Source organism: Elephas maximus, chromosome 24, assembly GCF_024166365.1.
Source record: "Elephas maximus indicus isolate mEleMax1 chromosome 24, mEleMax1 primary haplotype, whole genome shotgun sequence".
NCBI lineage: Eukaryota > Metazoa > Chordata > Mammalia > Proboscidea > Elephantidae > Elephas > Elephas maximus.
In genome coordinates this window covers 37,786,700-37,805,536 of record NC_064842.1, presented here as the reverse complement: position 1 = coordinate 37,805,536, position 18,837 = coordinate 37,786,700, and the positions used below count along the sequence as shown (strand labels likewise).

At 43.6% G+C, this 18,837-nt stretch overlaps 1 protein-coding gene across 2 annotated transcripts in view; it reads left to right on the top strand.

Annotated features, from left to right (window-relative positions):
• TNR (tenascin R) overlaps positions 1 to 18,837 on the top strand; it is an 85,306-nt gene that overhangs the window by 43,111 nt on the left and 23,358 nt on the right. For both annotated transcript variants that reach the window (XM_049868512.1, XM_049868513.1), the window contains 6 exons: positions 1,189 to 1,308; positions 2,217 to 2,363; positions 5,913 to 6,032; positions 9,339 to 9,482; positions 10,577 to 10,707; positions 11,647 to 11,779. In XM_049868512.1, the coding sequence (XP_049724469.1) occupies positions 1,189 to 1,308; positions 2,217 to 2,363; positions 5,913 to 6,032; positions 9,339 to 9,482; positions 10,577 to 10,707; positions 11,647 to 11,779 (795 nt within the window). The remainder of the gene's footprint in view (positions 1 to 1,188; positions 1,309 to 2,216; positions 2,364 to 5,912; positions 6,033 to 9,338; positions 9,483 to 10,576; positions 10,708 to 11,646; positions 11,780 to 18,837) is intronic.

The window sequence follows — 18,837 nt, the reverse complement described above, 5'->3', positions numbered from 1 at the left end:
CAGCAGGGCTTGAATGCACTGTTCCAGAGGTCCTCCCACTACCAGCCTGGGAGGAATCCCATGTACAGCAAGGAAACTCCTGTGCCTATTTTGGAGAGCCATCTCTTGACTGGCTTACAAGACTTCTCTGCTAAGCAAAGTCGCTGATGCAATTGATGCTTTCTCAGAATCAGAGGAACTAGCATGGGACCACATGGCAATGTGGCACTCAGAGAGTAGGATCTATCTGTATATGGCTTAGAAAACACAGGTGCCCCAAAAAGAGTTAGATGGCCATCTCATCATTCCCTGATACAATCCCAAATATAGTGGGTATGTGGGTAAGGACATACGTGTTTGAATAGTTTCCTACATACTGACAAGAACTCACAAGCTGTACAAGCGGATTAAACAGCCAACTGATTTTGACCCTGCACATAAAAAAAAATAAAGCATACTCCATAAATGAAATACAATTTAGGAAAGCGGATTTGTTCTGGACTTGTGCACTGAAATCCCTCTACATTCAATAGGTAGTTCTTCCAAAGTGAAGCAAAGGCAGCTGATAAAAAAAATAAGAGATAGAGGCGGAGTTGGATTAGAAAATGGCTATGTTACTCCTACTCCAAGTTCAAAACAGAACATATGAACGTAAAGGAAATTTCTCGGTTGGCCTTCATATAGGTAGTGTTTGCTGCATAGGCACAGATATTGCCAGCTTGGCTTTATGTTGTTTAAATATTCTCCGTGAGCATGACTTTGGCCATGCCTATGAGGTTTCAGTGATACTTTGGCCTGACCATGGTTTTTAGAATGCCCTAGTATGAAGTCACTACCCGTCTGTCAATGGAGTCTTGTGTGTTGCTATGATGCTGGGCAGATTTCAGCACAGCTTCCAGACTAAGAGAGACAAGGAAGAAAGACTGGCAATCTATCTCTAAAAATCAGCCAGCGAAAGCCCTATGGATGAAAATAGTTTGACCTGCAGCCTATCGTGAGGATGAAACAGGACTAGGTAGCATTTCATCCCATTGCGCTTGGGTCTCCACCAGCCAGGGCTAACTCCACGGCAGCAAACAACAGTATACAGTAAGGTCTTATGTGCCTCTGGGACATGATCGATTCTTGGTCCACATAAAACCAGAATACGAATTCTTTCTTCATACTGTGCTTTCTATCTTTTTTCCACCACCACCCGGGTCCTTGCAGGAATTGATCCCCCAAAAGACATCACAATTAGCAATGTGACCAAGGACTCATTGATGGTCTCCTGGAGCCCTCCTGTTGCATCTTTTGATTACTACCGGCTATCATATCGGCCCACAAAAGGTAATAAAGTTATATGATTTCTCAAAAATGAATGGGATTTGGAGCTGGGTAAAAATTATTGTGGGAGAATTAACGTATCCCTGAAGATATCAACCCCCTGCCCACATTTTGCTTTCTCTCTGTGGTGTCCTCCATCAGAATAAGTGTGTGTTGATGAGGGGCAGCCAAGAAAACCCTGCACTCACCAACTTCTCTCACAAAAGGCATCATATATTTGCCTAAAAACTAGGCTGTTCATCAGAAGGGGTAACTGATTGCTGTTACCTATGTGGCGCAATGAGAAAGCAAAAGTCCTAAAAGAATCTGCCAAGACTCAAAATCACACGAATGTTCCTGAGAATGTAAAGCCCAAGACTAGTACCCTGGGGGATGCCTAAAGACCCAGCAAAGCCAGATGGAGCCACAATTGACACTGTCCTATTTCTGCCACTCCAGCCAAGTCATGAGTCAGAGGAAATTGGCCCTGACCTCACCTGCATCCTGCCAATTCTGGCTGGTGCATGTGGCATTGTTAATGAAGTGCAGTGCACACTCACTTTGGGTGAGGGGGTAGGACAGTTTTTGAGGCTGTCCTTCTCTGAATTGCATGGAGCTTTCTTTGCAGCCATGCCTCTATACTGCCTTAAGTGCCTCAGAGACGACCAGCTTCTTAGAAATCAGCTAATAAATAGTTCTTTGCTCCAAGGAACATGTGAAATAAAGGCATGTGACCAGTATGGAAGGTCTCCTCAAGTTCCAGCATTCTCTGTTCATGAATCATTTCTGTTCCCTCCCCGCTTAGTAATGAGTCCCTCACCCCTCTGTGCATTATGACAAAGTACTGCTGTGAGCTCCTATGTAGACCGTTCCATGAGCCACGTTGATGAAAGATCTGCTGAACTGTAATTGTGGATTCTGTTCTTCCTTAGTGGGACGGCTGGACAGCTCAGTAGTGCCCAACACTGTGACCGAATTCACCATCACCAGGCTATACCCAGCTACCGAATATGAAATCAGCCTCAACAGCGTGCGAGGCAGGGAGGAGAGTGAGCGCATCTGCACTCTCGTGCACACAGGTAGGCACGGGCTCCATCAGTGTGTCAGGCTAGGGCCATAGCTAAGGACCTGCAACCAACAGAAGAGGCAAAGGGAGAAATTGGCTAACAGGGGACCCTGGTCCTGGGGCCTAAGGCTCCATTTCTAGGTACTCCCCTGGCTCACTATCTCATGTAAACCAATTTATAATTTCTCTTCTCACTGACATTCCTACCTAAAACCAGAAATTTATAGAGAGTTGCCCTCTAGAAGTCTTACTTTTTTAGGTTAGGAATGGCCCTTTTGGAAAGTGACCTTTAGAAGACACAGGAGGGAAGGGAACTCCAACACAGATGTCTGATTCATGCCAGATGAATCTATCTAATTTTTTAAAAGGCCTCAGAGACAGAACTTTCACCTCAGGGAAGGAAAGAGTTGTTATTCTAATAACAGCCCTTGGAGTCAGGGAGTGCTTTATCATATGTGGCCAAAATCCCTCACATAGAAGCTGTATTTGCTCTTGTTCTGTGCTCAGGGGAGGAAGAAGGCAGTGACCTTCCTCTGGAAAACAAGGCCCTTGGATGGGCCTGAGAACAGAGCTTCTGCAGCCGTTCTACTGCTCCTCATTCTCCTTTCCCTCAGCCACCCAACCGTGCAGAACTAGCAAAGACTTGATATAGAAATAACAGAGGGGACAGCCAACCCCTAGATCTAGTAAGTTACCATTTCCATAGTACATGGGAAAACATCCAGCATACCTCATTAGGAGAACACCTGGGTTTCCTGAGGCTGCTGAATTTCCTCAGAGAATGATATTTCATGAAGGCAGGAAAGGTGCCTTGGAATTCCTCACTGCTTTTGTAGATACTTTCACAAGCCCAGAGGCAGGATCTCAAAGGCAATGGTTGAAGAAATATTCCTTCAGAAATAAGGAAAAAAAAAAAATCTTCTAAAGACTCCACAAGATATCCTATTCTTCCCCAGTCTCCTTCCAGGTCTGTGGCTGCAGATAAGCCAGCCATGTCTTTGTTTTTTAATTTTACCCTATCCATTAAATTATCTGCGGTTGTTAAAGTATCAACAAATTTTGACCAGAAGTGATGACCAGTGAGCCAAAAGAAGCTCCCTCTCACCTTCCTAAGGGGTCCCTGGGTGGCACAAACAGTTACGCACTCAACCACTAGCCGAAAAGATGGGTGGTTCAAACCCACCTAGAGGCACCTCAGAAGACAGGCCCAGCGATCTGCTCCTGAAAGGTCACAGCCTTGAAAACCCTATGGAGCAATTCTACTCTGCACACAAGGGCTCACCGTGATCAATTCAAGGGCAATTCACAACAACAACAACAACAACCCACCTTCCTGGAAGTTCTAGAAATCCACGATAAAGAAATTAGGCTTTTTATTCATTAAAACAAACAAACAAACAAAAAAAAATGTTGCCATCTAGTTGATTCTGACTCATAATAACCTGAGTTGCTGCTCTTTCTTTTACCTTAGGGATAAGAGGTTCTTGAAATCCATTTTATTGTCTTTAATGAATAAAACAGTAAAATGGATTTTGAGAACCTCTTATCTCCAAGGTAAAAGAAAGAGCAGCAACTCAGGTCAGAAACTCATTTCTGGGATTCCTGGTCAGGAGCAGCATATATTTCTAAAGTAGATATTCTGTGGTGCACCAACCCAAACTGCTCTTATTCAAGTATAGGCAGAGCTATTGTGGTAACATCCAAATATGATTAGTCATTGAAATGCCTTATCTTCTTCTTCTTCTTCTTGTTTTAACACGAGGCCTATGATTTTAGAACTTTCGGAAATGAGTGCTCTTTCAAGGTATCATATTTAATGTCAGAGAGATCAAGACAATCATGGGCTCATAAGGATTTCATTTGAAGAATTCTGAAGGCACGGATTGTGGATACAATTCAAATTCAAAACCTGTAAAAATATTTTCTGGTTGTTGCTTTGAGATGAGAGACATAGGCAAGGGCGGCAGGGGGAAACTTCCATTAGAAAACAGAGACAAACCAACAATAGATCTTGGACCCAAAAAGTAAATTACATGAGGTTTAGGTTGAGTTGATGCCTAAACGACTGTAATAACATCCACTTCTAAAATAAACTCCAACTTTATGGAAGAGGAGCATAGTAATAAAGCAAAGGCTTAGGGCATGAGCAATCAAGAATAGGAAGAAGGAACAGCCATCTAAGATGCATCAATTGGTCTCAACCCACCTGGATCAAAGGACACAAGGTGATTACGAGCCCAAGAGACAGGGCCACATGAACCAGCGACTACATCATCCTGAGACCAGAAGAACTAGATCGTGACCAGCTACAACCAATGACTGCCCTGACAGGGAACACAACAGAGGACCCCTGAGGGAGCAGGAGAGCAGTGGGATGCAGACCCCAAATTCTCATAAGACCAGACTTAATGGTCTGACTGACACTGGAAGGACCCCGGTGGTCATGGCCTCCAGACCTCTGTTGCCCCAGGACAGGAGCCATTCCCAAAGCCAACTCTTCAGACATGGATTGGACAGGAGGGATGGAGAGGGATGCTGGTGAGGAGTGAGCTTCTTGGGTCAGGTGGACACTAGAGACTATGTTGGCATCTCCTGCCTGGAGGGGAGATGAGAGGGTGGAGGGGGTTAGAAGCTGGCAAAATGGACACGAAAAGAGAGAGTGGAGGGAGAGAGCAGGCTGTCTCATTAGGGGGAGAGTAATTGGGAGTGTGTAGCAAGGTGTATATGGGTTTTTGTGTGAGAGACTGACTTGATTTGTGAACTTTCACTTAAAGCACAATAAAAATTATTTAAAAAGAATAGGAAGAAGGTCCTATGATGTGTAAACTGCATCAACAGAAAGTACTTTGACCTCCCTAAACCTGCAAGAATCACCTTGACTTTCTATGCCATAAAAAGGATACCTAGGACTCAGTACTGAATGAGCCTTTTGAGTACTGAAGCAAGCATGAATTCAAAAATCAGATGTGACATTAGGGGCAACCTGAGTCTTATGCATTCATTCTACAAATATTATATTGAGTACTTCTAAGTTCTAGGTGCTGGGGCTACCCGTGTCCTCATGGAGCTCCCAACACACATCCTGACGTTCCTCAATAGAGAGCCTTCCACAAGCACACCCCCCACATTTAGGAAAGTGCAAACAGCCTGGCAAATGTGGTTATCTCATCAAGTAGAAAAATACAACCATTTCTATGTGTTCTTAATTTCTCCATCTAGATTTAAATGTCAGAAAAACAAGAGCAATACCCAATACTTTTTTGGAATCTCCACAGCATCTGACATAGTGCTGTACACATGAGAAGTTAATGAATAAGTAGAAAGGAAGAGCTGGGGCAATGGGGGACACCTGGGTACTTGGGAGGAAGGAGGATGGGAAAGGAGGAAGGAGCTGATGGAACTAGAAGAGGAGACAAGGAAGAGGTCTCCACTCACTCCACCACTTTGTGCAGCCCAGAAGCAGCAGTGCACAATGGGTGAAACTTCCTGGGATAAGAGTCTGCTGTACTTCCATCCTGTAGCTCCTCTTACCTTTAATGCATACTCTCCTATTCGGTTTCAGCCATGGACAACCCTGTAGATCTGATTGCTACCAACATCACTCCAACGGAAGCCCTGCTGCAGTGGAAGGCACCCGCGGGTGAAGTGGAGAACTACGTGATTGTTCTCACACACTTTGCAGGTGGGCATCTGCAGGCCTGTGCACCAGGCAGGTGAGAATGGTGGGGGTGGGGCCTGCAGACCAGTATGAAGGTGAAGAACCAAGGTATTTTGTCAATCTAAGGGACAAATCAGAAGTTTTCCTGCTTTGGTTACACTATAAATTTCTCAAGATGTCTCCAAACCCCCTGACCTCTGTCAGCTAGAAGAGTTGAGAAAGCTGAGTCTGAAAGGTACAAGAAGGGCGTGTAACCAAAGACAAATGCAAAAACAGGAATAGCTAAGTCTTGACCCAAAATGCTAAGGATGAGAAAGCAGACTTTTCTGGATATTTACAGAGCAAGAAAACACTGAAGTTATAGGACCATGCTTGGAGCAGATGATGCATGACAACAGGTAACAGGGGATTCAGAACTACTGAAGCCTCCTCTCGTTATGGTCTTCTGTGCCCACATCCAGCTCAAACCATCGAGTCAACATACAGTCTTGAGTTCCAGTGACTTCTTCACCATGTTTGTTCACCTTATGCTATTTAAAGTTAAATAGAAAATCCTAAAACAAAACAGTGTTGGGTAGCCCAAGTCTATTATTATTTTTTTATAGAATAATACAAAAATTACAGAAAATTATTTCTTTGCCTAAATTATATATGTGATCACAGAATTTCGTAGATTATATTCAGGAATCTGGGGAAGAGAGATGCCAAAAGACAGAAGGCAGGCAGATGTCTTGATTTTCAAAAATGGCAGAGAAAGGCAATTCTGTAAGCTACAAGGAAGTAAACTTATTGTCCAAGCTGGGGAGAGTAAAAGCTAAAACAGACTGTTAAGCAAATTGTGATTACTACATACCAGCACAGGTTGACTAAGAATAATTTTAATCAAAAACCACTTATGTTCATGTTTTTTTATTGGCAAATTCGGCAGCACATTTGTATTTCAGCAAGGCATTTTCAAAAAAACTCACTTTATCACTTTGTCCTTCCTTAAGATAGAAAATAGCATGATGGGCCATATTGGAGTTAGCTGGAACTATAGCTGATTGAGTGAACCTCCTCAAAGAATGAATATCATTGCTATGGATATGTCCTCACCCCTCTGTGTGTGCACATTCCTTCTTCTTGCATATCATGGTTGTTTTAGTTATCCAGTGCTGCTATGACAGAAATACCACAAGTGGGTGGCTTTAAAAAACAGAAATTTATCTTCTCACAGTTTAGGAGGCTAAAAGTCCAAATTCAGAGCGCCATCGCTAGGAGAAGGCTTTCTCTCTGTGGCTCTGGAGGAAGATCCTTGCCTCTTCAGCTTCTGCTTTCTGGTTCCTTGGAGATCTCCATGTGTCTTGGCATCTACCTTAACCCATCTCTGGTCTGCTCACTTGTTTAAACTCTTTTATATCTCAAAAGAGATTGACTCAAGATACATCCTACACTAATCCTGCCTCATTAACATAACAAAGACATTCCATTCCCAAATGGGAGTATAACCACAGGCATAGAGGTTAGGACTTACAACACGTATTTTGGGAGGGGACATAATTCAAACCATAACGATAATCCTGTGTTTCTTAACTCTCTCATGATTTCTCAGGCCTCCATGCATTTGCACAAGCTGTTTTCTCCTCCAGGAGATTCTCTCCCCACTTGTCTGCCTAGAAAGTCCATCCTTCAAGTCTTAGTTTCAATACTATCTCCTCTGTTAAAGCTTCTCTTACCCTCCCCAAGGCGTAGGGTGCACCTGTTCATAGATACAAAGTGCACAGTCCCATGAGAGCAATTAACTTCTATTCATTCAACAAATACTTTTGATGACCTCCAATGTGCCAGATATTCCAACTGAGAGACAAAACACAGAACTCACTGTCTAAAGTCAACTCAGAGAAGTGAATTCTTACAACTCAATGTGAGGAGCGCCATGATAGAGGCAAGCACAGAACACAATGGACCACATGCAATGGGTCCCTATGATTTGAGTCAAGGGGGTTGAGGGGAAGAAAGGAGGTAGGTCTTAGCTAAATTTAAAAAAAGAGGAGAAGGAAGGAAATTCCCAAAACAAGAGCAGCCTACACGCATTTGCCGAGGTCTGACAGAGCATGGGAGCCCTGGTGGTGAAGTGGTTAAGAGCTCGGCTGCTAACCAAAAGGTCGGCATTTTGAATCCACCAGCTGCTCCTTGGCAACCCTATAGGGCAGTTCTACTCTGTCCTATAGGGTCACCATGGGTCGGAATCGACTCAACAGCAACTGGTTTTTGGAGGGAACATGAGGATATGGCTGGAGCATTGAATGATGGTGGGATGTTGCAAAAAAAAAAAAGATTTGGTCTCTGCCAAAGAGTTAGTTTGTATTTTAACTTACTTGCAAGCCTTTCTTTGCCTTTAGACTATAAAACGCTGGAAACCTTAGGCCCTATCTGCTTTGGAAACGTGTCTGGTAAACTTTTGTTAAAGGCTGAATGACTCAGGAGTATTTTAACAGCACAGTAGTGGGATTGGCCCTGATCTAAGGAACAGTTTTACCAACAGCTTGAAAGAATACAGAGAAGACATGCTTAACTGAATTTGTATGTAAAACAAAACTGTGATTGATAGAATCCAAATGCAAAAACATTTTAATAAACTGAAACAGTGGTCCAAAATGCAATCAACAAGGCGACATGCAATAGATGCAAAGTTCTGCCCATAGAGCCAAAAACATCAGTTGCGCACGGTTGAGAAGAGGGTTACGAACAAAATCTTCGGTTCACAGTACTCTCAGCCTATGACAACAGTATCACATGACTGCTCAAAAACCGAATGGATTAATACAGACGGCACAAACAAAAGCAGAGGCAGACCCTGTTTGCTTCACTGGTCAGCACATCTCAATTATTGTTCTCAATTCTCTGAGTTTTTGCAATTCAAAAGGGAGATTGACAAACTGTTGCTTATACAGAGAAAAGCAGCCAGGATTGTGAGGGGTTTTGGAATTGTGACAGTTTGAAATTGGGGAGGAGCTGAGTTTCCTTAGTCTAGAGAAGAGAGGTCTTAGTTAGGAAGAGTGTCGTGGGGTAAGGGTTCATGTAGACAAAGAATTCAGTTTGTTTCTTGTAACTCCAGAGGCCCAAATACAAGTCATAGAGAAGACAATTTGGCTTTCATATAAGGAATGTTTTTCTCAATAAAGATGTAGAAAGGAATGAGAGGGGGTCCTCGTATTGAGTAAGATGCTAAACTAGATAATCTGTAAGAAATCTTTCCAAAATTCCCTAATATTGGAGCCTTGTGAAATGCCTTCGGATTTTGTGGGTCTTCCCTGAACTCAATCCTTATTCATATTCACCTGATTGCAGTTGCTGGAGAGACCATTCTGGTTGATGGAGTCAATGAGGAATTTCAGCTTGTTGACCTACTTCCTTGTACCCACTATACTGTCACCATGTATGCCACCAGTGGGCCTCTCACCAGTGGCACCATCAGCACCAACTTCTCCACCCGTGAGTACACGGTCATCTGCATACTTGGTATCTCTGGAGGCTTTTGTGGACCCTGAGAATGATTGGTTTCCTCATGGTGGACTAGATTATAGTGGATAAGTTTTGACAGTGTAGCTATGAGCTGTCCTTATTTTGGCTGACTCCAGCCCAACTGCTAGTGACAGTGAGAGGCAGCTCTCAGCTAGCAGACACGCATCTTTTCTCTGCTCCTACCCTGGGTCTGGGTGACAGAAGTAGAGCCAGGCCAAGAAAGACCAGGGCTGGCAATGCACCCGGCCAGGAAAGTCCAACAGATATTGTTTTAGCCTCTTAGTGCTGCTATAATACCACATTTTTTCATAGCGTAGGAGGCTAGAAGTCTGAATTCAGGGCACTGATTCTAGGGAAAGACTCTCTCTGTTGGCTCTGGAAGAAAATCCTTGTCTCTTTCGGCATCTGTAGACCCAGTGTTCCTCAGTTCCTTGGAGATCTTCACATGGCATCTATCTTCCCCCTGTTTGTGCTTGCTTCTGTGTCTAATCTACTCTTTTGTAACTAAGAAGTGATTAGGTTAGGACACAGCCTGCAGGGACATGGCCTCAGTAACATAACAAAGAGATCCCTGTTCCCAAATGAGATTATGTCCACAGGTATAAGGGTTAGGATTCCAACATATATTTTGGAAGGACACAATTTAATCCATAACAGATATTAAAGGGGCTAGATATCAGGGCAAGAGCTGCGGTATAAGGTCATGACCAAGAGAGCAGTAGACAAAAGTATAGGTGTGGAAATGTAAATTCAAGAGTGGACTCACATACATGTAAGTTTAACACGGTCATGGTCCCAGGCATAGTGGGTCAGATTAGAAGTCACAACCCATGCCCAGAGCCCCAGGTGAGGGAAGAGGGTACTGGCTGCAAGGATGATCATGACATTGAATGATTAACTTCTGACCCAGGGGTGCCCTTGATGCTCCTGTCCCAGCCAGCACTGGAGTCAGCCTGTGAGCAGCTCTGAGACACACAGAGGTGGGCACATAGATCTGTGTGCCTGGAATCAAGCGGAGAGGAGCTGAGAGGCAGGCACATCGCAGTATGTTCTCTTCTTTGCAGTCCTGGACCCTCCTGGAAACTTGACAGCCAGCGAAGTTACCAGGCAGAGTGTCCTGATCTCCTGGCAGCCTCCCAGGGCAGAGATTGAGAACTACGTCTTGACCTACAAGTCCACTGATGGAAGCCGGAAGGTGAAATTTTGTTGAAAAGGGGGAAGACCATTTCTATCAAGAAATGCCACTCAAATGACCAGTGGAAATGGGGGAGGTGATAGGAGAGAAGGAAGCAATCCACAGAAAAAAACTGGGTTCCCCATCAAGGATGCACAGCATGTGCTGGAGGAAAGAGCCCCAAGACCTGGGTTCTGGTCCTGGCTCCACTATCACTCGCTATGCGAGTCGAGGTAAAGCAGTAAACCTCTCCAAGCCTCAGTTTCTCCCCTTAGATAATAGAGGCATCTAGTCCTGCAGCTTCACTGGGTTTTGCTGGTTCTTCCAACATAATGATGCAAAGCTTCAAAGTCTATACAAGTATGTGGTAGTGGTACTATTTTTCACTACAGAGTCAAGCAAACATAGGCTGGATAACAAATTCAACAGCCTTTTATGCCTCTTAATAAGCATTTTAAAGGCTACATCTGTCTGGCCTATAGTAAAGAGATGACAGGTATTGTTTTATATCATCAGTCAAAAGAGTCCACCTGGAGTAGTGGAATCCTTTTTTAAAGTGAAATCATATACAGAAGCCAAATATATACAATACTAGATTTAAGCAGAGCCACTCTGTTGGATATTGGATTCAGGGAAGGCTAGAATCCTGCTTCCTCAGCTTCTTCCTTAATCCTTGAGGAAGCCCAGTGCATTCGGAAAACCAGTGGATTCCATAATCCAGGTGCACTTATTCCAGTGTGAACTTGTGACATAGGAGGTGGCTTAAGTCTCACATAGGAGCTGTCCTCTCTGCTTATTGGTTTCCTCCTTACTGGGTGATGTAGAAGACAAACACGGCTACCGCAATACTTTCTATCTAATGTCCTAGCTGGCCATGGGATTTGGACTTCCCTTCCCCACTTCCCCATATCGTGGGCTTGTCGTTCCCTTCCACCTCCCTTCAGCTGGTCCATTATGCAGGAGCTGATTGTGGATGCCGAGGACACATGGATCCGATTGGAGGGCCTTTCGGAGAACACGGACTACACGGTGCTCCTGCAGGCAGCCCGGGATGCCATGCGGAGCAGCATCACCTCGACCGCCTTCACCACAGGTGAGACAGCTGTGGCCACTCTGATGCCTTCTTCTCCCCTGCATGATGTTTGGCTCTTCAGCAGCCTTTGCTGAGACTTGTCCTGGGGGGAGCTTATCAAAGAAACTCAATTACCTTCCTGCCAAGGAAAGGAGTTATTTCTTCTACTCCTTCCTCCCTCCCTCCCTCCCAAGACACTGCAACAGGGGCAGATTATCCAATAGGCAAGGTAAGCACAGTGCTTACCTTGCTTACCAGATCATCTGCAGTGAACAATTTCACATTTTTTCACCACAGCAAAATTCTGCTTCTAGGTATGGCTGGCATCTGTCTCTCTCCCAATCCCACAGCACCCTCCTACAGAATCAAAGACTCTTTCTTTTTCAATTTTACAATCCCTGACAGGGGCAGATTACCCAGTGAGCAAGGTAGTTACCTTGCTTATTGAGTAATCCACCCCTCACTGCAAGAAAACTGTCACTACCAAGGCAACCACAGCACAGCAATCCACTTGCCTGGTCCATCCTAGCCAACTAAATGCATGAAGTGAAGACATCAGGTTCCTGCTCAGCTATTCTGCAAGTGTTTTTCCAGCAAAGATTGTTCCTCCCTCCCTCCCCACTCTGCTGCCTGGAATCACAGACTTGCCTGGTAAAAGCAGCAATAACCAAACGAAAACCAAACCCTTGGCCACCGAGTTGATTCCGACTCACAGCCACCCTAGTAATCCCTTAATATTAAGTCTATGGTTCTTCCCCATACACAAAGCACGTTTGCATCCCTGTGGTCTCAACTCAATTCTTTTGACCACTCGTGAGGAAGGTCTCATTATCCCCATTTCGCAGATGATGAACTGAGGTACATAGAAATCAAATGGCTAGTAAGTGGTGGGGTCAATGCTTGAGGTAGTCTATCTCTAAGTCCGTATATTCCTCCTTCCTGGCCTCAATGAAGTCAGTAGAAGACACTTGAAAAATGCTCTAAAAAGATAAGAGTGTGCTAATATCTATAATGGGGTCCCTGGGTGGTGCAAACAGTTAACATGCTTGGCTGCTAACCAAACTGTTGGAGATTTTGAGTTCACCCAGATGTGCCTTGGAAGAAAGCCCTGGCAGTCTACTTTTGAAAAATCAGCCATCGAAAACCAGATGGAGCACAGTTCTACTCTGATGCATATGGGGTCACCATGAGTTGGAATGGACTTGATGGCAACTGGTTTAATGTCTATAATAACAACAAATAAACCAATACATAATCTTTGAGCTCTATTTGTCAGGCACTGTTCTAACTGTATTTCACATATGACCTAATTTAATCCTCACAACAGCCTATGTGCTATGTACCATTATTCCTACTCACAGATGTGGGAACTGGGCCACAGAGAGGTAAGCTAAGTCACTCAAGATTCTATAGCTCTTAAGTAGGAAGGCTGGGATTTGAGCCCAGATGTTCTGACTCTGGGGCCCATGCTGTTAACTCCTCACTGCACCTCCCGTGGAGCCTCTCTGCAGTCTGTAGTGTGGGACTGCCCAGCCCAGACTTTGAATTATCCACCTGCCCCACATTCTGGGGGGTGGATTGCACATGTGTGGGGCAAGCATGAGCATGTTTCTGGGTACCCTTACTCCTAGAGATGATCTGCCATCTTAGAGTATCAGATTGGGTTCTATCCATGCCCCAGAGACCATTCCCTCAGATCCAGTGAGAGGTGATTGAAAGTCCTCCAGCCCCAGCCCAGGTGCCTCCTCCACTGGACATGTTCTAAATGACAAAGCAGGACACTGAGCCAAATACGCCAAAATGCCACCAGTGGTCCTTTACGTAATGAGATTGCAAATGAGTCCTATTTCCCCTTCTTTTTCAATACCCCACAAAGTTCATATAGTGAGCACACTAATCATAAAAATAATTTTTTAATTAAAAAATAAAAATAAACCTTGGTCACATAGTCAAGGAATGAACCCAGAGATGTGTCCTTACCAACTGGAACTTGAAGGACACTTGATCTTTTTGTGGGGCTGAAGTCACTTATGCTCATCCTATATGCCCTTTCAAAGGGTGTCTTAGATCCAAGGTGCATCCTCCCCTTGGAAACCCTGGTGGCATAGTGGTTAAGAGCTACAGCTGCTAACCAAAGGTCAGCAGTTCAAATCCACCAGGCACTCCTTGGAAACCCTATGGGGCTGTTCTACTCTGTCCTATAGGGTCACCATGAGTCAGAATCAACTCGATGGCAACAGGTTTGTGTTTGTCCTTATCTTGTTTAAGCTCTTCCCTGCACATTCACAGATTGATTAAAGGGCCCTCCATGGTCCCATTTTCCAAGCTACCAGCCCAAGATCCACGGATTGGAGCTTTTCACTGAGCTAAGACTTTCTTTCCCATAAAAATGACACAGGCAGTAGATACTTGAACAGAGCTCCAGGTTTGCATACTTATTAGGTTGAAGCTGATCATTTCATTCCTAAAATGTATGGGCTCAGTGTAGTATGAGCTTTTAGTTCCCATCCTGGTAATGCCACAGCTAGCTGTTGTGAGCCATGTGACAATACTCCTGAAGTTTTTGTGGTATCTTACAGCTGTGCTTTGCTCCAGACCCCTCTGGGCTCAAAGGTAGACCAGCCTCTATGTCCACTACTACCCTGACTTAGACGATGAAGCCTCCTCAAGGGGTGTCCGAGTGTTTGGACCTTGGATCCCAAATCTGCCTGCAAGCTCAGCAGGATCAAATAACCGGAGGGTTAACAGCCCTCATGGAAATGCGGAGAGGAGAGCAGGGTAGTATCTTTGTTTTGTGGACAATGCAGGAGACACTAGGGTGCATTTTAGGTTTCTTTTGAGGAGACTTCAACTGACACTGGGTTCCTTGGTCACTGACCAATGCCAGCTCAGAAAGGAGAAAGCAAAAGAGCATGATTGCCTGTACAATCGGTGTAGTTACTGACCGAGCTGCTCCACGTAGGGTTTGGAGTACCAGTGAAGGACTTGCCTCTGGTACATGGAAAAGTTCTGTCCAGGTTTGGAAGCTTTTGCAGGATTTCGATGGACAGCTCAAATTTAAATTTAAGTCACTGGTGTACACCAAACACTGCTGGCTTTGTCTTGGAGATTTATCAGAACCCACTGGGGAAAAAAAATAAATCAGGATGCAGAAGGAAAAGTTCAAGGGCAGAAATAATTTATGTGAAAGCACCTTGCACATAGCCTGGCACACAGCCAACAGGATGTAATGTTGGGTGGATCAAACAGTTAGATCCCAGCTGCAGAGCACTTGTAGGGTGCTCATAGGGTAAACCAAAGCCCCAGGAGGAGAGGACTCTCAACACCCCTCACAGGGATGGGGTGCAGCCAGAAATACTGCTGCAGAGTATGATGCCCGAAATCCCTCTAATTTCAGAATCTACCACTCCAAAAGCAAAGGTCCCTGAAGAAATTACGTGAAGCCTACATGGTTATTTTCATTTTAATATTAATGAGTGCTCATTGCTTGTCCCATTCCCCCAAATTCTGTTAAGGATGGAGGAGAAAGAGAATATAAGGGTACCAGCTTCCTAAGGGTGGGGATGGGGATGTTACCCAGAAGAGAAGGAAGTAAAATTGAAGAAGAGCAGAACATCTTCACTTACAAGATTGGAGTGATGTCAGTCTGGCCCCCACAGGCAGGCACTACTCCTGCTGAGCCAAAGTCCAAGGAATACTGGAAGCCTCATATGGGATGACAAACCAGGGCTGATGGACTTAGAGGTTAATTTCATTCTGGCAATCAGCATCATTTCTTTGACAGTACCCGGCCTGTCCTTAGCAGCATCCTGTCCTTAGGGCTGGCTGATCTCAGCTGATCGTCCTGAGTGTTTTCTATCATCTTCTCTTATGGTGTCCCTGGTTGATGGTTCAAATTCACTCAGAAGCACCGCAGCAGAAAGGCCAGATGATCTACTTCCAAAAAATCAGCCACTGAAAACCCTATAGAGCACAGTTCTACTCTGACACACGTAGAGTCACCATGAGTCAGAATCAACTAAAAGGCAACTGGTTTTGTTGCTTTTTATTTTATTTTTAATTGTGCTTTAGGTGAAAGTTTACAGAGCAAATTATTTTCTCATTCAACAGTTTACCCACATATTATTTCATGACGTTGGTTGCAATACCTGCAATACATCAACACTCTCCCTTTCCCCACCTCAGGTTCCCCGTTTCCATCAGTCCATTTCTCCTGTCCCTTCCTTCTGTCTCATCATCGCTTTCAGGCAGACGTTGCCCATTTGGTCTCGTATACATGATTGAACTAAGAAGCACTTGCTCATATGTGTTTTTTGGTTTTGTTTTATAGACCTGTCTAATCTTTGGCTGAAGGGTGAACTTCAGAAGTAGCTTCATCTCTGAGTTAAAAGAGTAGCCGGGGCCATAGTCTCAGGGGTTCCTCCAGTCTCTGTCGGACCAGTAAGTCTGGTCTTTTGTGTGTGTGTGTGAATCTGAATTTTGTTCTACATTTTTCTCCCATTCTGTCCAAGGCCCTTTATTAGGACACCTGTGGTTGTTTTTTTTTTTTCCTCTCTCTCTCTCTCTGTATGGAACAAAAGTTTTAAAGTTGGGTCCCAAAGAAGCCTCTGTCCATTGACAAACCCTCACCTTGTCCTGAGTGGACCGGAGGAAGAGACTCATGTCAAGCAAACACCTAGGTAGTGATCTGGTACAGAGATGAGGTATTTTCAAAAAAAAAAGAACAAAAGAGAGAGAGTGAGAAGAAAAGAACTTGCCCCCATAAAACATCAAAACCCCCCTCTGATCAAGATGTCTCCCCTTGTTGTGTTCCTGCCACATAACACAAGCCCATTTCATTCTTTCCATCATGTTAATAGCTTCCTGTCCTCTTGTCTCTGGTGTTTGCACAAGACTCTAGGGGGAACTAAATACAACTAGTATGGAAGAAAAAAAAATAAATATGAATACATTATTTATAATTTACTGTCGCCTGAAATTTCATCCAAGGTCTACTTGTCTTTTAGAGACATGAATATAAATGAGGAAAAAAATATTCCCTGCAGAGCAACAGGGACTTGGTGAAATGATCATCTGAGAGGCACGTTCTATTGTCTCTTTTAATACTATAAGAAGCAAACAAGGCTCTAGCTAAAGCTTGTCCTCAGAGACGGTGGAGACTGTGAAATAGGTTATCTTGACCTTGAGGTTAAGTGAAGACATCCAGTTGCAGAGGTACCCAGAGATGGATAATGCTAAGTTTTCTTTTACTGCCTTTGCTCCAACCCCCACTATCCCACATCGAGGCTGAGCTGCCCTGTACAATCAGCGTAAACTCTGAGTCTACCTCAGCAAAAGCTTCCGTTTCTGAGGTGGTGAAAATTAATGAAGATTGGCAGACTCTGGGTTCTGGAACAAAAGATGGTGGATCATGCAAATCCATATAGTTATCAGATATATCCACTGGAAAAAGAAAGCTGAAATATTACTAGCCACTGCCATCTACCCTTATATCTCACACCCGAAGTGGAGCGCTGAAGAGGCTTTTCTCTGCTCCATTAACGAGAGACAGCTTGAGTTCTTATTTCACTGAGACAAGCAAATCCCTAAAAAGGAAAAGTCCACTTTCTCCTCTCTTTGGGATTTGGCTTGGAGAAAGGGATAGGGCACTAAGCATCCCATTTAAAGAAGCCATTCCCATGCATGTCCAAAATGGATAGGCATATGGGTGTCAGTTCAGAAGTTAGAATTAATCATTAAAAAAAAAAAAATCATAGGGCCCAGTTTATCACATATCACCAACGTTAGCCTCCAACAATGTCCCTCTCTGTATTTATTCTTGAAGTTATTTCCCTGTACTCCCATTTCTTCCCCCACCATCCATATGTAACTGTTGTAATGTGTTAAACTTTGTATCCTTTTGTTTGTGTTTGTGCCAAGAGTGTTCTTGTAAAGTTGTTTTGAGTATAAATATTTTAAAGGTATTGTATTACATAACTCATCCTTTATTTTACTCCGCACTATTTTTAAGACCCATCCATGTTGTTATATGTATCTATAGTCTTTTGCATCCAACTGTTGCAAAATATTGCATGGTGTGTATCCATCACATCCTACCTCTTCACTCTCCCAAAGAGGGACATCAGATTGTTTCCAACTTCTCTCCAGCACAAATGGTGCTGCAATAAATACCTTGTACACATTTGCTATGTACCGGTAAGACAATGCCTTTGAGACACATATATACCAAGAATAGGAATTACTGGATCATGAGGTATGTGCTTACTTAGTTTAACTAAGTACCGCTCTTTCAGTGGCTGTGTGCTGGTCAACACTCCCTCTATTAGTACATGAAGACTCCTATTTCCTAATGCCAACATTTGGCATGATCCACTTTTATAAATTTTGACTGCCTAATTGATATAATCAATATTTCATTGTTCTAGTGGAATTTCTTTAAATAATGAGTTTGAATTTGAACACCTCTTCATATGTTTGTCAACTTTTTTGAGTTTCCTTTTTCTGCAAATTATCTGTTCATATTGTTTGCCTGGAAACCCCGGTGGCGTAGTGGTTAAGAGCTATGGCTACTAATCAAAAGGTCAGCGGTTCGAATCTACCAAGTGCTCCCTGGAAACCCTGTGGAGCAGCTCTATCCTGTCCTATAGGGTCGCTATGAGTTGGAATCTACTGGACGGCAACGGGTTTTTTTTTTTTTTTTTTTTTTTGTATTGTTTGCCTATTTTTCTACCAGGGTGTCTGTGCTATCTAAGTGTTATTGTCGTTGTTGTCGCAGCTATTTGAGCTTTTGAAGTCTTTCTTAAGAAGTCTTTTCCTGCCTCTAGGCCACAAAGATATTCTCCACATGGTCTTCTATTAACTTTCTAAATTCATTTTTTTTATTTAGTCTATTTTGTATGTGTTCAGGCATACAGTTTTATTTTTCTTTCTATAGTGAGCCAGTTATCCCAACATCATTTACTAAATAACCTATCCGTTCATTGATTTGTCAAGGTTTATTGTATATTAAATTCCCATATGTACATGGATCTGTCTTTGAACTCTGAGCTCCCAACTCTATCTCTTGGTGTATTTATCTG